The 27105-nt window shown below is 39.2% G+C and overlaps 1 protein-coding gene across 5 annotated transcripts in view; it reads left to right on the forward strand.

Moving 5' to 3' along the window:
- The window catches only part of RCAN2 (regulator of calcineurin 2), an 85102-nt gene that overhangs the window by 9925 nt on the left and 48072 nt on the right, over positions 1–27105 (forward strand). The window contains exons 1-3 of one of the 5 annotated variants that reach the window (XM_053939090.1): positions 3496–4262; positions 4775–4842; positions 8689–8750. The exons of 2 other annotated variants lie outside the window; for them this stretch is intronic. In XM_053939090.1, the coding sequence (XP_053795065.1) occupies positions 4238–4262; positions 4775–4842; positions 8689–8750 (155 nt within the window). In that variant the 5' untranslated portion in view covers positions 3496–4237. Of the gene's footprint in view, positions 1–3495; positions 4263–4774; positions 4843–5328; positions 5369–8518; positions 8565–8688; positions 8751–27105 lie in introns of those variants that run through there. 2 more of the 5 variants (XM_053939094.1, XM_053939093.1) reach the window with 2 other exon arrangements.

Raw genomic sequence — 27105 nt, forward strand, 5'->3', positions numbered from 1 at the left:
GGGAGTTGATTATGGTTTTTATTATTCCTGTACAACATGTTCTTGTGTTCCCAGTTGATTAATACCCATAATCCTTTCTATTAATAACTGTTGCTGCAAGATAAGAGCACACATGAATTCAAAATAAAAATATTGTCAAGTTGCTAAGCTAAATTTTAAAATCTCACATGATCACTATTCATAAATGGTGCTAACAATCATATCTTCAATTATGTATTGATCCAAAGTATATGTAATGGTACAATAAACTTCTAAAACGTATGTACTATAGTAATGGTTATATCTAAAATTGTTTAATTGTGGTGTTTATTCTACAGAAAGTAAAGCTTTTTGTAATGTATTTTTGACTTTTACTCTTGACCTGCACTTTTAGGAGTAAAGTGAAGGTATGATTGGAAGTTACAAGTTAGCTAGTAAAGGAAGCCAGAGCAGCCCCTCATTGTAAATGGCTAGTTTGATTTGGTGTGGAAAGTTCTGAGTGGCTTTAGCATGGAACAGCATTAAAGTAAAGAAGTTACTGTGTGGGTTCTAAAGTTACATTGTGGCATTCACATTCTCTGGACAGAGAGACATAATTCGGTCTCTCAGGAGAAGCACAGAGAGAAGAAGAGAAAACAATCTTTATCTTTGCTCCTTTGTTTTCCCCGTGTGGAATGTGGTATGGAGATTGTTTACCTGAAGTGATTGCTTGATTGGAACCTGGTGAAGGTTGGTTGGGTTCAATGACCAATCGGATCCAGCTGTGTCTCAGACTCTCAGCAGAGAAGTCATGAGTTGTTAGTTGATAGATAAGTAAGAAGCATGTAGGTAGAATAGGATAGTTTTTCTTTAAATAGTATATTAATGTAGTATATTTTTAATGCAGTATCATTTTAATAAAGCAGATCCTTCAGCCTTCTGATCTGGAGCCAGACGTCATTGTTTCTTCCCTGTTGGGGTTGCCCTTTTTTACTATATTACGTTATCTGAGGTGTCCAAGGGGCTGAAATGTCAAGTTCAAACTTCTAACACACTAATATCTAAGCAATACACTCACTAAAGATAGGTTTTAATTGAAGGCATTTAACTCCTTTGTATCAGATACAGGGTAAATTCCAGATTGTGCTGGAATGTGGACTTGCAGCAGCTGCTGGCAGCATGTACACCTGTGCTGGAGATAAGCTGATCTGGTTTGTTCTGAGTCCTGTGTCAGAAATACCCTTTCACCAGTGCTGTGTGTCTACAATCCCTCTTAGAAGGGATTCGGTCTCCTGTCAAAAGCAATGATGGCACCTGCAGGGAGCCTGAGTTTGGATGTTCATTTTCTGAAGGTGAGGAATTCTGGCAGCTGAAGGCCAAGTCCTTTGCAGGGAAAGACACAAGCTTGGGTTTTCTCCTGGCTGGCACCCTGAGGTCTCACTATCCTGAGCCTGGGGAGCTGTGGACTCTGGGATCTGAAGATGATTTTGCCATTAGGCTTCAAGGAAGCTGCTTGCAACTGACTGCTCTGAAACACTGAAGAAAAGGGGAATATAGATTAATGCTACTTACAACTGAACTTGCTTCAGTAACAGAGCATCTGGTCAAAAAATATTTCCCTACCTTCCAGTCTGTGTTCCTGGGAAGAAATGTATGTTTGGATCAGGAAAATGCCCCAGGTAACTGGGTCGATATTATGGGCATTTAAGGATTTGTGCAGGATGCTTTAGCAGCTTCAGAAGGATAGCAGCTTGCTGTAGCTGAAGGGAGGTGGCTTTGCTTATCTCCACTCCCATCATGGACAGCCTGCACATTCCTATGGAAAATTAAATTGTACCTTCTTTACAGTGTGCTTGAAATACCAGAGCTTTTTAGTTCCTAAAATCTAGCAAAGGTGTGGAGAAGATTATCCGGATAATCTGTTGCTAAGCTGGGATCACATTCGGTTGTGCCCCTGTCACTGTCCTGTGTTCTGCTCATTTGTTTTGGCATAAAGCTGTTAATGTTAGGGGCAGATTAATTTGGTGTTTTGGAGTGTACAGCACTGACTTGGTTGGGTCATGGAAGTCTTACTATAAAGAAGCTAAAAATAAAATTACGCCTTAACCCTGTGTTTTGTTGCATTGATGGGACTATTTATGTGTGAGTAAGATATGGCAAAATTGAGACTTATTTTTGGCTGGTAGTGTGACTGAATGGGGGTGCTGCACCTTTTAGTTTTCCTGATAAAGCAAGTGTGTTGGTGAGCCAAAGGCCATGACTCTGATAACTCCTGAGGGTGGGTATGAGTGTTTCAGCAATTAATTGCTACCCATAGCCCTTAAACTCTGTCTGGTAACTCTTTTGTTGTGCTTTTGTTATGCATGTATCACTGTTTTGTAAAACCAACCTTTGTGTTCTGTGACTTGAACTTCCTTCAGGCTGAGACTGGTAAACACACTATCAAAGTGAAGCATCTTTGTCTCTTACAATGGTTTCTTCAGATGCTGTAGTGCCTCAGGAGATGCTTACACAAAGCTAATAAAATTCATTATTAGAATATATTTTGATGAGGGAAGGAAGTGTTTCCTCAAGAGTTTTAGAAGCTGCATGCTCCTTTTTTTACCATTCTTTTGGCTCAAATTGGAAGGTGCACCAATTAAACTTGATGGTTTTATTTCAGATAAAGAATGTTTCATCAGTTTCTGAGCATTTTCGTTATGGTGAGCTGCCTAGGCAGTGATAGCCAAAGTCTACCAAGTGCTTTTTCTTGCCAATGTAATCTAAACCAATAGGAGATACTATTATTATTTTTGCATGAGAAAATACTGATCAAATGTTTCCAGTTCTGGAATTTCCAGCATGAGGAAGACATAGACATACTGGAGGGAGGTCACAGAGATGAAGGCATGGGAGCCTGTCTGCTCTGAAGAAAGGCCAAGGGAGCTGTGCCTGTTGAGCTGGAGAAGGCTCAGGCGCATCTGAGCAGTGTGTGTGAACCCCTGAAGACAGGATGCAAACAGGGCTGATCCAGACTCTTTTCAGTGATGCCAAGTGCCAGGAGCAGAGGCCACAGGCATCAACTGAAATGCAGGAGGTTCCCTCTGAACATCAGGAAACACTTTTTTACTGTGGCAGTGATACCACACAGTGCTCAGGGAGGTGGTGCAGCCTCTCTCTCCATGGAGATACTCTAAAGCTATCTGGATGTGGTCCTGATAGCTGAGCTTGAGCTGACCTTGCTTGAGCCAGGGGTGGGTTGGAAAAGATGACCTCCAGAGGTCCTTTCCAACGTCCTCCAATCTGTGATTCTGTGAACATCTCTTGAAGTGTGTGTTAATTCTTCTGATGCAGAGGGCCAGTGTGGGAATGCAAGACTGGGGATTGAAGGTGATTAAAAATGCATCTTCTGAACTGTGAGCTTAATGGAGCTGGGGTGGGGCAGGAAGGAGAAAAGTCAAACTAACAAGCCAATGGAAAAGATAATCCTATTTTAATAGAAGGACATTACTATGAAAACAATTACTATTTTCATGAGGGATTCTTTCACATTACAACTTTATTGACATATATTGGATGATCGCTTGCTCTTACTGCAGAAGCCTCTGTTAGACTTCCTCTTTTTTATTAAGATGTATTATTGAATTTGGATCCTGAAAAATATTTAAGGCTCCCTCAGGTGGGTGCTGAAATATTTGTCCAAGGGTGATGCTTTAAGAGCTCTTTGTAGCCTTACTTGTAAAGACTTTTTTCCCTTAGTACTTGCATTTGGATTTCTCAGCAAAGCTCATTTTCATGATGCTCTTTTTATTTTTATGGTTCAGTGAAAGACACTGGACTGCTCACTGGTGTGCTGTGTTGTCTTTAACTTTTATATGTTAATTCTGGAAACTAAACTTTCTGCTGATGCTTTGACTGAAATGACTGATAATTGAAATGTGTCTGTTCAGTGCTCCTTTTAAACAAAGTGGAGCCAGTGTGTCTGCTGCCATGTGTGAAATGTTTCTTCAGTTCCCTTTTCCTACAGGCTAATTCAAGATGATGCTCTGGGAGGCTCTAGGCAGGCTTTATGTCTGCACGGGAAGGAAGATCTGTTCCTTTTGACATGAGTTTTAAGCATCTAGATTGTGAAGTCAGAATCTCTTTGTTCATATTACATCACTGAAGCCTCTAGGTGTTGAGTCATCATTATATTTAGAGGGTGGCACACTTCTTTTTAGTCTAATGTTAGTATTCAAGCCTGGACCCAGTGGAAGGTCACCCTAGCAAAGATGAAGTCAGGCTCCAAGGCTGGAAAAGAATGCAGGCTTCACTTTGCCTTCCTGGTACACTTGCTGTTGCTTTGCTTTACTTTCAGTTTTTCTACCTTTTAAGGTTGGTGGTGGTTGATACGATAACATTATCAGAAGCTGCCGCTTGAAGCAGACTGTGCCTCATGCTGTGGAATCTACCTACTTTCCCTGTCCTGCTTTATAAATGGGATGAGTGTTACTCCCCGGCATTCTGTGAAAAAGGAAGTGTTTCTTTACTATGCTCTGTCTGTGCATCTAATAAAATGAAAATACAGAGAGCTTGCAAAGAGTGGCTGCAGGAGCAGTGTCCTTCGTGAATCACAGCTGCCCCCTGGGAATCCTATTTTGCACTTCTCCTTGGGTGCTTGTTTTCAGACAGCCAAGTACTGCTTTTTTGTATGCATTTTTGGAAACACTAAAATAAAGCTTTAGGAGGCTGTTCTTGCTTTAAGAAATATGCAATCTGAAGTTCATTTTCTATTGCATTTTTTTTTCTGTAACTAATTTCTAATACTTTTCCTATGAACCATCTCTGAGCAATACAGTATTTTGTCTGAAAACACCTGTGGTCTTCCATGCTCTGCATCTGATATTCCATCAGACTGCTGGAGAGGTAAGCCTGATTTTTTCAGCCTCATAATGCAAGTTCTCTCTACAACTGAAAGAAGCTGTTGATATTTGGCCTTAAAATGGCCTTAAACCAAAGGGAGGGTAGGTTGACATTAGATATTAAGAAGAAATTCTTTACTGTGAGAGTGATGAGGCCCTGGCACAGGTTGCTGAGAGATGTGAATGCCCCATCCCTGGAAGTGTTCAAGGCCAGCTTGGTTGGAGCTTAGAGCAGCCTGGTCTAGTGGAAGGTGACCCTGCCCATGGCAGGGATTGGAACTAGATCATCTTTTTAGATCCCTTCCAACCCAAACTATTCTACAATTCTGTATTTGTCATTCATAAACCTCCCTTTTACCCAATGGTGTAGTTGCTGGACCTTGTTATCCAGCTCTGTGCTGGCACATGGAATGGGATGTGGTGTCACAGCTCCTCCCTGTAGCTATTGTTCCTGTGCTTTGCTCACAAGTCAGGTGTGAGTTCTGTTGAGGAGCTCTGATAGGGAAAGCAGTAACGTCATGAAGTTGGAGGTACTGTAGCATGTGAGCTCTCTATAAACATGACTGGCAGTAAGATCCACAAAGCATCTCTGTCTGGAACTCCTTAGGTCTCAAGCCAGAGTAACCATAAGGAGGAGAGGTTTTACTGGAAAAGGCGAAGTAGGGAAGTTCACCTTCATTGACATTTGGGATCTGTTGAGTATTCATTGTGGTTCAGAGGCAGAAAATGAGTTAATTTTAATTGGTGTGTTTTGCATATTCAGAATGTCAATACATATTTATAAGGAGATGATTTAAGGCTGCTCTTGTAGCTCTTAACAAGACAACTTGAATTTATGTATGTATATAGGGTCTGATGGTAATTTCCTCTGAGGTGATCTGCAAAATTTCCAAAGGAGCTGTAAGGAGTTGTCAGTGTAGTTTAGGCATTCCTTCCATCTTCTCTTGGGTTGTTCTGGAGATGATGCTCGTAGCATGCAGGAATTACCCAGCTCTGAATATTCCTCAATTGCATCAATGTTCAGTCCTGCTCTGAAAATGTGGTTTGGTGTTTTTGTGGTGCTGCTGATGTTTGGGGTTTTTTTTAACCAAAAAAAAAACCCTCAACCAACCAAAAAGTTATTAACAAGTATTTCTGGGTCTGAAAGGCCACTGTCTGTCATGTGGATGCTGTCTAGTAATTGTTACAGTACTTGAGGTTATTTTCCCATCCATGCACAGTGTTCTTGGTAGCACAAATGCCCTTGTTTTGATGGGAGAACGTGCCTGGCAAAAGACCAACTGGGTTAAAGGTAGGACTGTATTCCTTGCAGCTGAAATCTGAAGTAGTGCTTCAAAGCATTTAACTGTACTAGTTGTTTGTAAATTACAAAAATAACCTGATTAATGTTCTTTCCAGAACACACAAGACAGCAGTTACTGTCTGCTTTTTAAATTTGGAAACGTACTTTTTTCCTTAAGAGCAACTATGGAAAAATTCTTCTAGTGTTGGCTTTCTGTGGCTGTGTTCTACTCTGCAGTCTAGAGGGAATGTGTTATCTCAAACCAGGCTGGGTGGGAAAACTTTCCTGGGAAAGCACCATTCAAAGTATTTTTTTACCAGTTCTACTAAAATAACAGATTTTTGAATAATGAGATGTTTTAACAAAGGTGTTATCAAATCCATGCCAAGGTTTATGAGGGCCTTCAGTTAGGACATGAGTAAACAGGCTCTGGGAGCCATAGGGAATTGCAAGGTCTTGTGTATAAGTCAGTAAAAAATCATCCTCTTAATTACTCCTTTCTCCAGCACAATGGCCACTGTAGGATAAACTGTGGGTAGGTCTGATTTAGATATCCCTAAACACTGTACACATTTAGGTTAAGATTCCACTTGGCAGTTGTCTGTCTCCTGTAATAAGTTGAACTAAATTCCTGTACTCAAATGCCTTTTGATCTTTGAGGAAGTTGGATCTGTCCTGGTACACTGAGGCTGGTGTGGCTTTCCTCTAAACTCCACCAGGGTTAGCTGGAATGAGGGTTCAGCCAGGGACTTCGGCTGACTGAGTTTTGGTGTTGGTGGAGTTTTTCTTCTGATTATCCTTCTTGAAAATACTGGAGTTTGACTGCATGGGCATGGAATATTGAGCCATTCTTATCCAGGATGATAGCAGGATATATTGTTTTCTGGGATGATAAGATATATTGTAGCTGGTGATACTTGCTATTCTTGAGTGGTGTTACTCCTGTTTGGGTTTTTTTCCCCCCTTTTTTTTTTTGTCTGGCAATCTAAGTCATGGCATGTTTTTATAAAGCAATAAAAGCCAAGATGATAAGATAGCAGGTCACACTTGGAATAAAGCACAGCCATGAACTCTGCAGGAACTTCCTTGGGCCTCACTGAAACTGATGCTGGCGCATTGCATATTAAAGGAAGAAGTCAACCCGTCTGGTATCTGCTGACACCAGCAAGAGCTACAGCTCCCAAAGGGAAAAGCTGCCTTTATGTAATTTATAGAAGGGTCTTTGGTTTGTTCCACTAAGTAGTTCTTATCAACAAATATCTGCTAATAATCAAACACAGTTTTGCCCTTCTCCTTCCAGCAAACTGTTGGACTCTGAAGTCAACAAAAATCCTGTTTTTCTAGCTGATAGTAATCAAAAAGTGCAGTAAAGCCATTCTAATGTGGTTAGGGCAACAGCTGTTCTTTATTTTAATAGCATCAGAGGTCCTAATCCAACCACAAGTTCTGATATCAGTTTTCTGGCCCAAGGAAAAGGCTGCTGAATGAAGGTCAGCCTTCATTAGCAGTGCACAAAGACACTGTGTTTACAGAAGCAACCTTACAGTTTAATCACATTCAAACCAGTAAATGTACAACTGTAATTTCCACTTATTTAAGGGAATTTCTCAAATATTTCATACAAAATATATGTTAACACTGTGCAAGAGTTAACTGCAATTAATAAACTAATAGTTAAAAGAGGTGGGTAAAAAATACTGCTTGGAGAGGAATATTGTCTTAGAAAACGAGGGATATGGGGAGGTGGTGTGAGAAAATACAGAGTGGAGAAGGGAGGGATGGTGGCTTTAAGATTGTGGCATTAATTAAGAATCTGCAACCAATTTGAGCACAAAGGTGAGAGATCATAGTTGAATCAAGGTGATACGAATTATCAGTTACTTCTGTGCATTTGAAAACATGTTTTCTTCTGTGCCAGCTGAATTCGTGATTCTTTTCCAGCTGATGGAAATTTTAGCATTTGCTGCAGTAGTGCAAAGATTTCTCCATGGTTTTGTTCTCAGGTCCAATCCTGGGGCAGCAAGATTTGCTGATACCATTCCACCAGTGAGGATTTTGCTTGAGTTCTCAGTTTCCTGCGTAGTGTGTGTGAATGTACTTTTTAAAATTGTCTTGGTTTAATGTGATTACTTTTAGGTTATTTTCTTCTAATTTAATTGCATTTTCTGGACACTCTACCCTCCTGAAGTTACATAACTTTTGTACTGGGCTTTGAAACTTAATCCAGAAGCAGAGGCATTGCAGATGTGGTAGATGTAATGTGTTTGTCTCAGAGGGATAAGAGAAGCCTTCCATGTGATAGGGGCTAATGAGCTGGAAGTTAAGATGAGAATAAAATGGGAAAAAAAATTACAATATCTCTGACAAGAGAGTAATGAAAGCAACTCTTGCACTGCAGCAGGGTGGACTGAGATCTGTGTGTATTTGCTTTACCTTGCCTTATGGTGAGTTTAAAAAGCATAAAGATATTATAAGACTGCGGCATGCAGTCTTTTAGAAGTGTTCCATTTCATTTTACTGGAACCAGCACTGGGGAGGTATCTGATGGTTTCATCCCTGTGTTTCCAGTGTGTGGCTGCCTTTCAAGGGAAGAACAAGCTGGGAACATCTGAAGATGCTGAGGAAATCAGGTACCAGCCCTGAATGGAGGGGGGAGATGTCCCCTGTGTTAGGGACTCCCCTCGATATCAGACTGATGTGTACCATGGGCTGACTTACAAAAGCCATGATAAAGTCAAGAAATCCATGTCTCTTCCATTTTTATTCTTCATTACTCTTTTGGATGCTGATTATTTTTTTATATTTCTTCTTCTAAGCTGTTGGTGATTCTTTTTTTTCTTTTTCCTTCTTTTTTTTTTTTTTTTTTTTTTTTTTTTTTTTGTTTTTGTTTTTGTTTTTGTTTTTTTTTTTTGTTTGGATTTGTTTTTTGTTAAACAGCTGGATTTTGTGGTATCCCTGACTGAAAGCAAAGTCAGTTCACTCAGGCTGAAATACCAGCAGTCTTCAAGAGAAATGAATGGGTATTTCACATGGCTGAGGTTGTGTTGCATTGAGCCACAGGGCCATCTGAATCAGCCTTCTGCCAGTTTTGGGGCTAGATTTATTTTTACATGGTTTTCTTTGAGATCCTGGGACAGGGCCATGTACAGACTGAGAGCACTGACATAACCCAGAGGCTGCCTCCTATGTGATATCAAACATTTTTAATGTACATCAACAAGTTGGCACTGCTCGCTTTCACTTTTTTGTCTTTGCAAAGCTTCTGTGTGGATTCTTCCAGGAATGTTTCCTTAACAAGCAGAGACCCAATTTGGGATATATAATATTAGATGCTTAAATGAGCAACTTCTGACCCATTTGGAGTCCTCTGAATAAACGTGCAGGGCTGCTTCAAACTGTCTGACTTGAGGGATTTAGTCACAGACATTTCCAAATTTCTTTAAAGTCTGCTGCTGCCAACAGGAGCTGTGGAAATGTATCACAGAATGCTGTTACCTTGTCCTTCCTTTCTGTGTCCTTCCGGAAGTCCCTTTATCTTTTGCATCTTTAACTACAAATCTTCCTTTCAGTTATTTCTTTGCCTGGTGTCCATTCTACCTGCTGTGTGCTCTGTGATGCAGATACTCCTGTGATTGTTCTTGTTTCCCTCACAATTAAGAGGGAGAAACACACAGCACAAATGGTATAGAAGTGTTTCTTAGGAATATAATCTGTCTTCTTGTTTTTATATTCCAATTTCAAATAATTTAAATTAAAAATCTTGTACCTTTTAGTAAGTACTTCCCAAAGAAATTGTTTTATTGTCTTAATCCATCAGTCTTACTGTTTTGAATGAAAATTTTTCTGACTCCCTGCTGGTTTTTGACCTACATATAGCAGATGCAGTTTGTCCTATGCATGTATTTAGATTTTGAGAATTTTTTTTGGTGGAGCTGTCATGTAGTGAAGCACAGTTCTGATTATCTATTCAGAACCCTGCTGCATCCCAGTCTTTCTGTTGATCTAAAATGTATGATGTGATTGATGCTGTGTGGCGACAACACAAGCAACTGCTTAAAATAGCTGGCCCAAGCTACGTGTCTGTATTCCATGTGTTTACTTCAGGCCTAAGAATTAAATCTTTATCTGATATTTGTCAGTCTTGAAACAGAAAGAGATGGATGTACACCTTATCAGTAGCTTGAGTGAAGATGAGATTTTTCTGTATCTTCCATTCCCAGCACAACCCTGTATTTTTCCAGCCTGTTCTTTCTCTAAACTAACAGGAGGAAGAAGAAAAAAAAAATGTTGCACAGATCTGCATTTGGTATGAGAATTAGTTTTGTATAAAAACCAACTACTTTCTAGTGGTATAACTGAAGGGCAGAAGGGGTGGTGGAGTTTGAATGTGAACAATAACAGGCACTAGATTTTCAGAAAATTCTTTATAAGGTGAAAGTCATATGAAGACAGTGATGTTTTTAGAATTTTAGGTGGTTTATGTACTACAAATATGCAGTATAGAGTTTCTGGGTAGTCCAGTCTCCTTGAAATATTTTGTAACTCTCTTGCTTTTTCTTCCACATTAGCAGTTAATGCCCTCCCTTATTTTGTTGCTGAGGACCTTCAGCTACCCTTTATCCACATTCTTGTAGCATAAGGACTGCTGTTAACCCCAGACCTAAAAACCGTGAGTTGTGTCAGTATTGTGATACTGATTTTTAAGAGAATTTTACGTTCTTTTTAATGCCTTCTGGCTTTTGACCTAAGTTGCCACCTGTATGTTGATTTTGTTTTTTATTTTTTGAGGTTATATCTTAGGTGTGTGTTTGGCAAGGTGAAAGGGAGCATTTGCAACTGTCTTTCTTGCACAGAAACTGATGTAAACTGGAGTAAAAACACTGATACTGTGGTGTTTGAGATTAAAATTATGAATGTGAAAAGCACTGTTCTGCTTCTTTCTGATATCTCCTTGCATCTGAATATCATGCAGCAAGTCCTTGGTAGTGAAGGTAAACTTGATTTATACACACTTAGATAATTTACACGGTGTAGGGGAAAATCCTGGCTGGTACAGAAAGAAATCCTAGGTTTTTGTGAATAACCCAGCCCATGTGTGTGAGCCAAGGGCCATCAGGGTGTGTGTGTCTGGTTCGTGGGTGCCATCTGCTGACTCGTCCCTGCACCACACAGCACTTGCTGTTGGAAGAGGGAAAGATAATATATGCTAAGGAATGTAGTTTTAAATACCCCACCAGTGGAATATTAAATACAAAATGCACTTCTTAATCCTTGCTAGTTTTGTGGAGTTAGAACAACGATGTTCACCCTAAATGTGTTTCAGTTTCATTTCAGTCCTGCAAAATAGTTTTACAGAGGAATTATTATTACTATCAGATTTCTTTTGCAGTGGCTTTGCTTATGGTGGACCTAGATCTTAATTGCCTCATTGTATTGTGGCTCAGCACCTGAACTCAGCTTCTAGCATTTTATCTTCAGCATTTTTGAAGTCTTTCCTCATTCCATGCATTTATTCCATCGATGGTATCCTGTATATAGCTAGGAAGTCAGACTGAAGTAATTTCTGTGTTGTGCTTGCTTGAAAACCTGGTAAAATAGGTTCTGTTGTCCTTTGTGACCATACCAGCAGCACTACCAGGTAAAGTGGTGTAAATAGGTGATTACACCTGATTTAGTAACAAAGCTGAGAGAAGGGGCAAAAAGGAGGAGAACAGTTTAGCTAGACCCTAGAGTAGTTTAGAGCCCACTGATTAAATTGGTTTTGAAGGCAACTTCTCTTTTGTCTTGCTTGTCATAGTTTTCTTTAAAACCTAAAATAGATTTATTGCTTTGAGTCACTCAGCTGAATGTTGGTGAGTATCTACTGAGAAGGAATTCAAGCCTAATAAATGTGACATATGTAATGCTGTTGATATGGGCTGCTGTAAATCAAATCTTGTTCTGGCAAGGGCTTTATAACTATAATGTGAGATTCCACCTAATCCTCAGTCATGGAGCAGCTTTGCTCTTCATGCTGTGGAGAGGAAGCATAGCCAAATGATTACTGGTCTATTTAGGACTTTGGACCCAAATTGTGTACAGGTTTATCTTTCTCTCCTGACAAGGACGCCATTACAATTCCACCTACTGTAGCTGGATGTTGTTGGGATAAATGCAATCACAGAGTCATTAAGGTTGGGAAAGATCTCTGGGATCATGGAGTCCAACTGCTAACCCAGCACTGCCATGGGCACCACTAATCCATGTCCCCAAATGCCACATCCACCTTCCTTTTGAGCACTTCCAGGGAGGGTGATTCCACCAATCCCCCGGGCAGCGTGTTCCAATGCCTGGCAACCCTTCCAGTGGTGAAATGTTTCTTAATATCCAGTCCAAACCTTTTCTGGAGCAACTTGAGGCCATTTTCACTCATCCTTTTGCTTCTTACCCAGAGGAACAGACCACCTGAATACAGCCTCTTGTCAGGCAATTGTACAGAGCAAATGTAGCTCAGGAATGATTTAAGGCACTTAAGCCTGGCTGTTACAGGGAGCCCCTCATCATTTTGTTTTTTCTTTTTGGTAAAGGAGGAGAAGTACAATTGCATTAAGAAGATTAAAATCTGATCCATGTGTATGCATATTTATTGTCTTATTTGGCAAAACCCTACTGAAGTGTATAGGATTATTTGAAAGCAAGGTAATGCACAAGATGGATAAAGTTTCATCCTGGTTTAGATAAATGGGATCAGCTGAAATATGTAGTAGTAAATTATTTAAATACGTTTACAGTGTTTTTTAAACAAAATGAGAAGATTGAGTACTTATGCTTTTCATAGCACAGCCTTGCTAAAGAGACTGTTTTTGGTAAAAATAACTTGATAAAAAGCTCTACTTTTAACTTTGAATCTTCTAATTTAAGAATATATCTTTATGCCTTTTCCACTTGACTGCTAAGGGGCGGGGAGAAGTCTTTGGCATTCTTATCTTTCTGGGGGAGGTGGAATGTCCTCCAGATATGCACAGAAATACTTAGCAGAGCTAATTGGTGCCTAATGGGTACAATCACTGTCTCGTGTGAAACGGTAGTTAATGAATGGACTGAAGAGAATGCTTCCTGAAATACTTGAATACATCAGTAGTTTTAAATGCATAAAACATAAGGGAAAAAAAGTATAACTTTCAAGTCTTGCAAATAGGATTGATCTCTTTGATATGGTTATTGATTATCTTAAGTATGTTAGGACTGTGATGCTTGTTAGTACAGTACCTAATATAATGTCCTAGACCCTGGAGGAAATAAACACAACCAAAATGAATAATGTAGCACAAGAGATGCCAGGAACAGCTTTCTTAGGTAGGTATGATTCATGTCCCTCTAATACCTTAAGTAATCTTGGTGATACCATGTTATTTATGCAACTTGGACTTTTCAATTAATCCTAAGCCAGAACATTTAATTATGAACTTCCTGCTCTAAGGTAATAACTAAAAATGTTTTTGCTGTGTGTAGAAAAAAAATTAGCATAATATGTTTGCATGAACAGAGTGTGATGATTACTTTTTTCTGTATTTTGGATATGTAAGAGCAGATAATAAACCTTCCTACAAATTGAATTTTTTTTTTCTGTTTTCTGTGTTGCATGTGCATATGCACATCATGTGTGTAGAGCCTTCAGGAAAATAATTCTTACATGGAAACTCACTGTGATTTTCTTGGACTAGTAAACAGCCAGGTAATTTTAAGAACAGCAGTAGGAAGTCTGCTTGCCAGATTTCAAACAAATATGTTACTGGAGCAGTTTAAGTAACTCAGACTGGACACAAGAAAGCTTTATGGTAGAGAGACAACTCGTCACTGTAAGAATTACTGTTTTATTTGCAAAACAGTTTTCTCAAAGTGGAATTCAACCCTGTATACATCTTATTTCTCTTGGGAATTGTGGAAGATCCTATAGGCCAACTAGGTAAAGGATGGCTTTATATGCTCAAAAGTCATTGTGATGTGTTATATTGTAATTGAAAGTTTGAGTAAATGTAGTGCTTATTATGATATTTAAGTGGCAGTCAAGGAGGAGTTGGCAAAGATTTGTCAGACAAAAAAGAGACTCTTCTAAGCTCTTGGCAATACAAAGTATATTGTATTATTTGACTTAGAATTTAACTTCTCTCTCTACTTCAGGTTTTTTGAGTTGACAAGTAAACAGACCTCCCTACTTTTCCTCATGCACATTATAATTAAAAAACTGTAATGAGAAGTTCTGAAACATTCCTTTTTGAGTCTGAGAGTGGTAACATGTCTCTGAGTAGAATGGCAAGTGTTTTATTTGGTGCATCTATGTGTCAGGCTAAGGTGTGCTTTGTCCTCACTGGGAGTGTGTGTTCCCCAAATTACTATTGCTGTCCTGAGCAATTAAGTTCCTACATTGTGTCTTCACAGGATCACAGAGACATGGTTTGGAAGGGGTCTCTGGAGGCCATCTGGTCCAGCCTCTGCCTTAAAGTTTAGGACTGTTGCCAACACTAGTTGAGGTCAACTCTGATTTTTTTCATCAGCTCTTAAAAACCTCCGTACAACTCCACAGCCTCTGTGGGCAGATGACATCTGTATTACCCTTCAAGTGAATTTTTTTTTTCAGCGCATTTGCAATTTGCCTTGTTGCTCAAAATGCTTAGGAAGATACTGAGCAGTCTGTGCCCTCATACTGACCCTTGTGATATTCAGCTGTTATTTTTTTTGTCAAATAGATGTTGAGCACTTGATAATTAGTGTTCCAGCCTGTCAGTTCTGCAAGTTCTCAACTCATTTTAACAGTCTGATCATGCAGCCCATACTTCCTCAACTCACAAACGAGATCATTGGGTCAGGATTTAGATAAGTTGGTCTTAGTCAAAGCTCTTTAAAGTGCTTAAGAAACAGGTGATTTTTGCATGATATTTGAATGCTTAATATTAGTGTATTATTTCTTGTGTCCATGGTTTGGTTTTGTTTGGGTTTTTTTTTCTTTTAATGTCTGAGAGTGATTTACAGAGCTCAGTTTGCCTTCTATGAGCTACTGGACCCTAAAACCTGAGCTGCTGAACAGCCAAAGAGATGTTTCTTCCTTGGAAGCAGCTGAGCCCTGGGAAAACCTGGCTTCCAGAGCAGGAAATAGCAGGGGAGGAGAAAGGTGAAAAGGAAGAGGCCTGCAGTGCAACAGTTTTGGTAAGACAGAAGCACAAGCTGCAGAGACACTGGAAAGGGACTTCCCAGGGAATCAGAGAACACATTGAGTTTCCTGCAGTGCAGGAAGCCACTTTATTGCTGGATGGAAAGCCCCCTGCAGGGCAGCCCTTCCATCTCTGAGGATGCAGCAGATAGGGGTAAATTTGCTTCCAGCTGTGTTTCATTTCGATTTTCTTACCATGAGGCTTCTGTATTTTAACATGTTAAGATTCCAGTCTTCAGTCACAGGTAACTGCATGGTGTGCTACATCAGCAGGAGCAGAGCCAGCAGCTGAAGGAGGTGATTTATTTTATTTACTGGTGAAGCAACATCTGGGATAGCATGTCCTGTTTTGGGCTTCTGTACATAAAAAAATGGTGTAGACAAGCTGGAGAGGGGCTCTGAAGGGGAGCATATAATGAGGACAGCCTGTGTGTGGGGCTGGGTTTGTTCAGCCTAGAGGAAAAGAATAAGACTCTGGAGGGACCTAATTGTCCTCTGCCACCAAGTGAGTGTGGAGAAGAGACAGACAGACTTTTCTTGCACGTGCACCATGAAAGGAGAGAAGGCAGCAAATAAACCCAGTCAAAATTTCCCACTGCAAAACTTAGAAGGAAAAAACAGTTTTCACAACGGGTAAGTAGTGAATCAAGCTGCTTAAGGAGGCTGGGGAACCTCCATCCTTGGAAGATTTTCTTGGAAGTTGACTGAATAGGGCCCTGAGCAATCTGATTTGATCTTGAAGCTCTCTGTGCCTTGAGCAGGAGGTTGCACCAGATGACCTCCAGATGTCTCTTCCAAGGTAGATTATTCTGCTGGCCTATAAGACATATGCTTTCATAGCAGTTTATTGGAGTATCCTGGAAATTAATGTGGCTTTAGGTACATGTTTTTTGTTTTTTGACTTTTGAGGGTTGTTCAGCAAAGTCAGTAATTTCTTTGTGCTGTGTTTCTCTTAGGGTTTTGTAAAGCATTTAATCCTTCCATGTGAGGACTGACACCTACTGAAGAAAACTGATTTCACTGAATCTGATGTCAAACTTTTTCATGTCTGATTGGCAAGTGTAGAGTTTCCTTGTGTATAACCTGCCATGGATGGAGTGTGGGTGGTTGCAGGCCTCTTAAAATCCTACTTTTATTGGAACATATTCCTGGCCCTTCTGTGCATTGTTGTTACTACAAATCAGTTGTTCTTATACTTGGTGTTCCTTCCTGCATGACTGGAAAGAAGTGGAAATTAGATCAGCATTCTGACACCAACCTTATCTTTCCAGCATTGATTAATTTTTTTTTTTTTTTCCACATAGTGGCCAAATACCCTGTGCTGAAGTTCTCACTTTCTGACAACCTCTGCTAAAGGAAACTGTCTCTGGGCTGAGATCTTGCCAGAGTGGGTCTGTTGTATTTATGTGGATGTGGTATTTCAGACTACTTTTTAGCCTAGTTCATGTTCTCTGGATTGAGCATGCCTGGAATGCCTCTTCCACTTCAGTTTTGTTCCAAGAAATCCAATTTGCACAGTCAGCCTGAGCAGTGGTGTGGAACAAAGTGTGATAGGTGAGGATTGTCAGGAGGTTTGCTTCAAAAGCACAATCCTGGTCTGAACTAAATTCAAGTACAGTTGCATCTATAAAATACTGTTGTGTGTGTGAAATGTATGGTAGTTGAGATTTTTCTTACCTGCTTACAGAGACTTAAAACTATTCCTGGGGCCATATATTGCATGAGCCTAAGTCATGTAAACTCTCTCAAACATTTTAAAAGAAAAATACATTTTTGATAACAAGTGACTACCACATTACCATGGATTGTATTCTGATCTTTACATGTCTGTGTTGTGAAGCTACTGAACAGCCATTTGCAAATGTTGTGCTAGGGTGTGCTTAGCTGAATTTCAGATATGGAGAGAGACAATAAAGAGCAGAGGGGTAAATAATGGAAAAAATGTTAAATATAGGGTTTGGTTCATTCCTTAAATTATAGTCTGCAATGTTAAATATGTGGAAAGTCGTGCCTGATGAACCTGATGATGGTCTGTGCTGAAGTGATGGCCTCAATGGATGAGGGCAGAGCAGCAGATACTCTTTATCCTGACTTTAGGTCTCTTGGCACTGCCCCCTGTACCATACCCATGCACAAACTACTGAAGTAGGTACTAGATGAGTAGACAGTGAGGAGGTGTAGTGGGTTTAGTGGTGGCCAAATGCCAGTGCACCCACTAGAATTATTTACTCATTTTCTGCTGTGAGATAAGGATTAGGAGGAGAACAAAGCTAGCTCAAAACTGTAAAGGGTATAAAGAAAACTTTATTAACAGAACTAAAAGAAAAAATAATAAGAAATCAGAATAAACCTTCTAAACACTTATCCGCCCCCCAACTCCTCTTTCTTCTCTCTCTGACAACGTAAAGAGACAAAATTTGGTATTTTCAGTCAGTTTACCCCTTCTAAAATAATCTTTCTTAAGTTCACATAGGGACAGGAGTCTTTCTTGCCATGCCATGGAGACTTTCCCACAAGAAACAGTTCTCTCATGGTTTGAATTTTCACAAATAGCAGCCGCCTGGAAATCTGCAATTGTGAAGTTTCTCCCATGGTTTGGTAGTCTTCCCACAGCGACTACCATGGGTCACCTCAGCTTATTGGGGTGCAATTTTAAGGATGAACTGTTCTAGCATAGAAACAAAAGTTCTCTTCGTTTATCTCTGGGAACAGAGGTTTTCTTTTTCTATCCCTGGGGCAAGGTTTCTCATCTCTCTCAGTTCAAGCCTCTCATTAGAGAAGCTTCTCACAGTTGCTTCAACATCTGCTTGCTTTAACACTGGTGCCTCTGCTCATGGCTGTGGCTAGAACACTACATCCCCCAATGCATTCTGTGAATTACAGGGAAAAAAAGTCTGATGTATCAATTCTGTCTTCACCATAGCCTTACAAGAGAATATCAGCCCAAGACTAAGGCACCTCCTCATTCTTTTCCCATCTGGGATTTGACTCCTTCTTCACTGACCTCGGTGTCTCCATGTTATTTTCTCTATGTATCTTCACCCTTTCCATTTCTGTCACTTGAGGGAAAGGCAGGAAGCAAGAGAGTTTTTCCTGGGGTTCATTTGTCTTTAAATGTGATTTCACAGAGTTGTATTCAGCTCTCTTAAGTGGTTTAACAGGGTGTCAAAATTCAAAATTAACCAGCTGATTGGTTCTGTCAGGTCCAAGGGAAGCTGCCAAGGTCCTTACAGGAAATCACTTCCATAGTTCATGGATTTTTTCCTTAACTGAAAACTAAACTATGTTAAGCCACAACAGGAGGATTGAAAAGTGACTCAGCTGCTGAGATAAAAGGGTTGAGATCAGCAGGACAAAGTCCAGCTGGAAGTCAGACATTGGTGGTGCACCCCTAGGGTTGCTGCTAGGGGCAGTGCTGTGCGTAAGCATCTCCTGAAGATGAGTGAAAAAGCTGAATCCAGACTCTTCTCAGTGGTGTTCAGTGAAAAGAAATATACTGGACACAAATTGAAAAAATGGAAAATTAATTTAAACATTAAAAACAATTACAATAAAGCCTTCTTTTTATGGTAAGGTAGTCAAGCGTTAGCACAGATTGCTTAGACAGACTGTGAACTCAGTCCTTGGAAATATTCGAATCCTGACTGAGCGTGACCCTGAGCAACCTGCTCTGGTTTGACCCTACACAGACTAAATGATCTCCAGACTTGCCCTTCAGCTGCAGCTATTCCCTGATTCTTACTTATCTTCCTTCCCTTATAAAAAAAAGTCACAACTTCATGCAACACATTCCTATAAAAGCTCTGTATAAAGCAGAAATTTCTTGGTACATTCAGGAGTGTTGATGTGCTGGTATCAGACTACTCCTGGTTCCTGTCTGCCCTCACATTGCAGACCACTTGACTGAAAAAGGTCAGTTGCTCATACTGATTTAGCACTCCTTAGAATCATTTTATCACAGACTTTATTACACAAAATCGGGCACTTTCTTGACTGACACTTATTGAAGTTTTCACCCAAATTAAAATCAAACTCTGTGGAAGTAAAATAGCTTCTAGTAAGCTCTTAATTTAGGTTATAACAAGCTCCTGTTAGATCTGGATTTGAGACTGCATTCCCAGTTTACTGATAGACATAATCCACTGTCGTTTGTACTCTATTGGCTCTTTTGGTAGGAATCTTCTTTAAGTTGTCTTGGATCATTGCTTTTTTTTCTCCTGACTTGAGTCATCAGCACTAAAGCTGGAGTTGATTCAGCTTCCCAATTCTTACCTGGCTGCTTACATCCAGTTGGCCTGGTTTAGTGTTCACTTACGTGTGCTTTGCTGGCAATGTAAAGACTTGAATGACTTCAACCAAACGCTTGTTCCTTTTCTGATGCCTTTTTTGTTCTTTTATGCTGAGTGTGTTGCAAACACCTCTTCCAGGTGGCAGGCCCAGACAATCAATCGAAGTTTATCTGCTCAGCAAACTTAAGAACTGTTCTTTCCCTGGTTCTGTGGCTGCAGGAATGTATTTGACCAGTGCAGCCTCTGAGCTGAGCTGACCACGCACTTGGGTGTCAAGACTCCCACACTTTCTCCCAGGTTATTTCATTATTCAGCATCACTGTTAAGCATCTTCCCTGTGAATCATTGTGCCTGTGATTCTGATGTACTGGAAGATGTAAAATGGTGTGAGATAGGAATGTGCTCAGGATTCTTTTTCCTCCTCTCCAACGCAATCACTCTTACGTATTCGTGCTGCTGTTTTACATTTCCATTTCAAATTTATCGCCTTCTTTGCTCTGCATTTATTCCCTCCCACACTTAAAAATCCTTCAAATCACTCCTGTCTTTTTCTTTCCCACAGCAGTGCCAATCATCCTGTCCTGTTAACATTCTCACAGACATCTTGGAGCTTGTTCTTCAATCACAGGAGTTATTCACGTCCCATGCCACAGTCATCTTTTCTCTCTCTCTCTCTTTAAATTGTGCTGAGGTGTTGTGAAGTGACATAATCACTTGTCTTTCTTTATCAGGAAGTATTCTGCTGCTGAAACCTAGGAATGCAGTGGCTTTTCCCACATGTTAATTATGTTACCTTACCTGGGTTGTTGGTCCTGGTCAGCCTTTGGTTCCAATCTTGATCTTTCATGCTTTGAGGACTTTGAGCCATCGGTGGATTTGTGGGTGCTGACCTGTTTGTGAGTTGTTGTGGGTCACACGTGGGTTGTCATGAACATGACAGATAAAATTGCTGCCAATAATACAACTCAATAGGAGATATTCACAACCTTCCCATGGACTGGTACTTCTGCTGCTAGCACTGAAGGGAGTGTTCTCCTCTTCTGCACTTTGTTCTGCACCAATCCTGCCTTGTCTGCATTAGCAATTTTCTGTTTGAAATTATTTATTATATGTGATCCCCCATTCATTTTTCTGAAATAAACCATACTAGACAAAAATCTATTAAAAATTCTCTTCAAAAAGAGTCCAACTTTAAACTTCTGCTGCTTTATTTTGGCATTCAGGTGTATGGATTGCAATGATCTCTTTCAAAACACCTTCCAAATGTCTGTTGAATTTGTGCAGGCTTGTGCTTTCTTACCACATTTCTGCCTGTATTTAAGAAAGCTGTATTTATGTTTGTCCAGTCACAGGGTTTTATGAGTTGGTGACACAATTGCAGGTTGATGAAATTTAAGGTTGTCCTAACCCCCTGCTTTTGATTTGGGGTGAAAGTTTCAGATGTTTTTTAATAGAATTTGTAAACAATGCACTAAAGTAAAAAAGCACTCAAATAGTGAGATCTCAAAATTAATTTAAGAGACAAGATTATATGGTTAGAAAGCTGTATTCTGCAAAAACAGGATGTAGAGAGAACACAGGAGTCTCTTTTTCTAGTTCAGCCATTTGAGTGGTTTTCCAGATTGCAGCAGATTCTGTACATTGATAAATGGAGGTCTGAGGTAGTGGAAAGAAAGAAGCTTGGGTTTGATTCTCTGTTATCTGCCATTTTGAAGACTGAAATCTCTGTCTGGGATCTGTTTGTTCTTTTCCTTTGAATTTAAAACTGCATGGACTTCAGGCCACTTTTATTTATGTAAGTTCTGCAGTGTTCTGTTACTTAATAGATTCTTGTTGTAAATACCAGTGACTCTGGCTTCCCATTCACCAAAGGAAGTAATACTTTAATTCCAGACAAAGCAAATTCTGTACAACTGAATTCTCCATCATTAATACATGTAAAGAATTATAGACAGAAAATTATTGCATATTAAAAAAATATTCTATTGGTTGCAGCATGCAGCTGTCCTGTGGATTATACAATCACTGTTTGAGAATAATGACTTTTAAACAATAGAAAAAATACCTCTGGGTTCTTTCTCTGCCTTTTAAAATTTTGCTTTGAAAAAATGTTGCTTTCATCACCTTTTCCTCTAGAAGTACTGCTAAAATAGTTCTTAACCTGTAATTCTGCCTACATTTTAGGGGCAGAGGAACTGCTGTTGGTTTTGAGCATTAAGCTTGCATAAATGTTTTACTTCAGAAATTTGTATAGTAGTAAATAAACCAGCAAAAATAATTATTTTGTGTTTATCCAAAAATGGAAGAATTTAATTAGCAAATTGAAATATAGCAGTTGTAACTGGGGAATAGCTCAAAGGCATTAGAGGAAAAGTCAAAAATGTGGGCCATTAAAATTTAAATAATTTTTTTCTAGACTTAAATTGATGTTTAAAAAATCCTAGCAGTGCCTTGAAGATTCTTTGTGGCATGATTTTTTATTGGTAACTACTCTGTCTTCCAGAAAAGCTTTTGTAATCTCTACTTTCAAAATGCCCCATCCCTGGAAATAGCCAAGGTCAGATTTGACAGATTGCTCATTGCAGGGGGGTTGGAGAAGATGACCTTTAAAGGTCCCTCCTATGATCCTGTGATATTTAGTAGCTTTTAAACATTTATTTTACAGCTTTGTAACTAACTCTACGTGTAAGAGGATGTTAGTATAGAAACCTGTCTGCTTGTCAGCCACCTTTCCTTTACAGAAACAAGGCAGCAAGTTGGGACTGTCTTTAGGGATACCACAATATGTGTCTGCATCAGTGAGTGCGGTTTCAGTCCCTGTGGGTTTGTGTTGCTGCCAGGGTGGGCTCAGTGTAAGCCCCTGTGGCTGTACAGTGCCCCTGGTCCGTGACCACTGCACTCCCTTGGCTCGTAGCCTTGGCAGACTGATGGGAGTCTTATGGTGCTTAGTAAGGGTCTTTTTCTGTGCAAATTTTATATATTATGTCCATCACTACAGTGAATGTGATGCCTTGAAGGCTTCAGTGGGCTTCTTTTAGTACAGTCTAACATAGCAGACTGCCCTGAGACAACCTGCAACTTGATACAGGAATTGTTTTATTGGGAAATTGGTTCTTTTTAAAATCTGATCACTGTACATGGCCTGGTCCATGTCCCTTCAGAAATTTGGCTGCATTGTTGATGTATGTAAAATACTTTGTAAATGGCAACCAGACATGACCATCACCTTTTAAGATTTACAAGGACATCAACAGAACAGAAAATAGTAACTCTTTCAGTTGCTATGTCCAAAGATAAGACACTATTCTTTGTTCAAATTGTAATTCAGATACCTTCAAGGAATGTTTTGTGGTCCATGACTGTCTTCAGTTGCCTCCATGTGTCCCAGAAACACAAACATGCTTGAGACACACTGAGATTTGTTCCTAGTCTAAATCACTGCATCAGCTGCAGGGCTTATCCTTGCCCTGAGAAGGGGTTGCTATCACTGGATATCATCCAATGTTAGAACTCTCTTTAGCACTCTTTTAAGTGCTAATTTAAAGAGTTGTGACCTTCCTGTGTTACACACATTGTGGAGCAAGAATCTCTTCTTGTTCAACTCGATGAAACCAGGGCCATGGAACGAAACAAACCAGTTCCAAGTGATCCTTTGAGAGAGCAGGTGGTAGAGCCAGGGTGCCTCTTGCTATGTGTTGTAGCATCTGAGCCTAAATTTATCTCTGTGACCTGAGAAAATTGTAACGTAGTTAGTGGGATCTCAAGTGAACCGAAGTAGGATTTTGCTTGTCCATCTCTAGTTGAAGGATGAATATGAAGTTCTGACTGTAAAATCTCAGTTTATGACTAAAATGCATAGATACTTCTCTAAAAATTCATAATAAATTGAAAATTAATACTTAAATAACTTTTGTCTTTTCAACAATGGGGAAGCAATCAGCTTTCTGCAATAAGCTCTGCTTGCTGCAAGGGAGAAGAAACTGTTGAAACAAATTCATATTTTATGGTAAACATTAGTATGGAACACCTCACATCAAAGGGCACAAGGTGGAGAGGACTGGAGTTTTTTAGTCAGACACTTTTTCTCCCTTAACTGAGATACTGGGCACTGTATAAAAAATGAGGCTATTGGATTAGCTCTTTAATGGCTGAAATTTTTGAGTGCTTCACTGCTGGCACTCCATTCATAGCTTATTTGCATTGCTCTAATTTAAGTGACTTAAGAGAAAATTAAGTGGTCTATAGCTATGTGATAAGCTTTTAATTGGAGTTGTATTCAAAACTTCTGTGAATTGATTCATGTAACCAGAATAGAATATTATTGTGAAATTTTGTTAACAGTGCAAAAATAATTAGTAAATTAAAGATAAATCACCAATAAATAGTCTCAGATAATTTGATGAGCTTACTTGTGAAGAAATACAAACATAACTAAATATGCATTGCTTGGTGATGAGTTGAAGGTAGCTGTGATAAAGTTGTGAGCAAAAGTTAGAGTAGAATTAAGTAGGGCACAAGTGGTCATGATTAGGAATGCAGAACTGAGTAGGAGGTAAAGTCATCGTGTACTAACAGATAATTTTAACTACCATTTCTGTTGAAGACTTCCCTCATTTGGATGTTTAAATCTATGTTGGACAAAGTGATAGATGGACTGGGCTATAGAGTACAACTCACATCAGATTATTGGGTCTGCATCTGTGTATCTGGACATGCACAAGTCAAAGGCAGTTGCTGTGGGACTAAAGTTATGACTTCATGAAAGTTTTACTTTAGAGTTTCTGAGATCCAGTGATTATATGGGTTTTTGACCTTTGCAATTGGAATGTTTTAATATAGTTAAAAAAAAAAATGGAACGGGTCCATTAGGCTCTAGAAAGTATCTTTGGTTGAGAAAGTGTGGCTGGGAGTGGAGGGAACTGAAAGATCTTAAACATGGCCCACAATACCTGCACAGATGTGGACTGTTGTGTGCTACGGGGTCTCAAAACCAAGCTTAGAGTATTCCTGGCAGACCTAGTTACCTGGAGTAACTGCAGGTGTGGTTTAGGAATTAGTTCTAGGTCCCAAATATGTGTAGCCACTTAATGTGAAATCTACAGAAAATTAACCAGCATATTCCCAAAGTTAAACAAGTTCATAAACTGGATTTACTTTGGTGCAAAGAAACTAGATTACAAGAAGCTATGGAAAAATAAAAAGGTAGAGGGTGAGAAAATCTTGTTTCTAAGAAAACAAGAAGCTTTATAGAACTTCACAGAAACAGTTATTTCTGATTTCTCCAGTTTTGACAGGGGCTTCTGATTAAAACTCAATTGCTTAAAGTAAAAAAAAAACAAACAAAACAAAACAAAAAAAAAAACCAACAAAAAAAAAAAACAAAAAAAAAAAAACAAAACAAAAAACAAAAAACCAAACAACCAACCTACAAATAAACCATATTCTAAAGTAGCAGCTAAACTTGTTGTAGGTTAGTTGGACCCAATATTTGCGTTCTCCCCCTTCTGCCTTTGGCTTTCCTAAACCTTTTTTCCTTTTCTACTTTCCTATCAAAAGTAGAATGAGTTGGAATTTTTGTATGGAAATGTTCTACAACTGAAAGATGCTTTGGTTTGCGGAATATCGTGCATCTGGGCTCATTGTTTGAAGCTCCATGTTTCAGAAGGAAGCTGACTGTTTAAATATAGATCAGTTGCTTTGAAATAAGATCAATTTTCTGTCACTCATTTGTACTTTAATGTATTTGCTATTTAATTACTGTCAATTTAATATTGACAATGCACTGTCAAGCTCTTTTATATTATAGAGTGGACCAACATTATAAAATAACTAAATGGTTTGGAACTGTTCTAAATACCTTCTGAAACCACACTGATACCTCATATATGAAATGTCTGTATAGGACCTAGTTCTGCTTCAATTTTTAAATTGTTTTATTTTTGTTGATGTCTTTTTAGAGCTGTATCACACTTCATAAAAATATGGAGATACTGAATAAACTGAGAGTTCAAAACATAGGAACAGAACTGGGTCTGGTCCTTTCCTGGGCTGCGTCAATGGAAGACTGTTTCTTGAGTTCTAGTTAGGAAAATAAGTGTGGGTTTAGGGAGAGGAAAAGGGGGAAACTAAATCTGATCTGTCTTCAAATAAGATACAGGCTCTGAAATGGCCCATTGTAGTCTCCTTCTTCTGTTTGTGAAATCAATGAAATCAGTCTTGTAAGGAGAAACTAGGATAAATCCATTTTATAAATACATTACAAGTGCACTAGTATCTTAGAATTACTCAGATTTCTTTCTTCTTTTCCTACTTCCCTTTAGAGCCATTGGAATCTCTATACCTGACTTTTAGGTCTCATTGTATATAATCTCCATCTGTCTTTTCAACATAAATAAAACAATAATAGCAGAGGATTTATCAAAATAGACAATAGTGTCACCTATAATGAAGACAAGAAGTACTATTTGTATATGGCAAATGTTAAGTATCAACACCTTATTTTTTGCCTGCAGTTTAATCTGGGGATTAATAGAAGAGACTATTTGTTTTAAAGTGTTGCAGTAAAATAAATCCCACCCTATAATATCAGGATAAAATAGCAATTTACGTAAGAAATCTATTATGCATTGCTTCATTATTTACTGTCTGACTGCATGCTGTTTGACAGTGGGCTTTTTTCTCTCTTTTTTTTTTTTTTTTTTTTTTTTTTCCCTTTGAACTGGGCTGCTTTTGCTTGCTTGGCAGTAAAGGCTGTTTTCTCTCAGCACAGCCATTAAATCTCTCACCTGCATGTCCTGTGCAGAGCTGCAGTTGAGAGATAAGGTTGGTCTCTCACAGCAGTGAGCATTGGTATTCCAGGCTCTTCTTTCAAGGGCATTTTGCTGTGATGAAGCATCTGAAATGACAAGGAAAACATACAGGCATGTTAAATACCCTTGCTAGTCTGAGACAAGTAAAGGTAAATGGAAATGATTTTAAAATACACTTTGAAGCTGTTAACAGAGCTTGTGGATAACTGCAAATCACAGTTTTAGGCAGGAGCATTACAGACCAATTCCAACTGGCATCATCCATTAAAATAACAAATAGTAATGGAGAGTCCTTGTCCTGCCCAGATTACACTTAAAATCTAAATAAACACAAAGCTCTGAGCCGTTCTGAATGTGTGCTCCTGCATGCTCTTCATCCAAGGTCACAAAGTTAGTTCTTATGAAGAACTGAATCCATTTCTTCAGTGTCTTATTCCTGTGACAGCCCCTGAGCACCTCCATCTTCCCACTGGGAACTGAGGGAGGTGCTTGGGATTTCAGTTTCCTGCAGCTGTCAGAGCACTGGCCTGGCATCCTCTGTGTGTGTGAATCTCGTACAGAATCCTTATGGGACCTGGTTTTAATTCTGTTTTCAAGTACTGCAAGAATAAACATATGTAAGGACTTCACCTGTTTCATAGTCTTCAGTCATTATTACTTTTATAAAATTAAAGACAGCATAAAAACCTGTTTTATGTGT

The sequence above is a fragment of the Vidua chalybeata genome, chromosome 3, assembly GCF_026979565.1.
Source record: "Vidua chalybeata isolate OUT-0048 chromosome 3, bVidCha1 merged haplotype, whole genome shotgun sequence".
Lineage (NCBI taxonomy): Eukaryota > Metazoa > Chordata > Aves > Passeriformes > Viduidae > Vidua > Vidua chalybeata.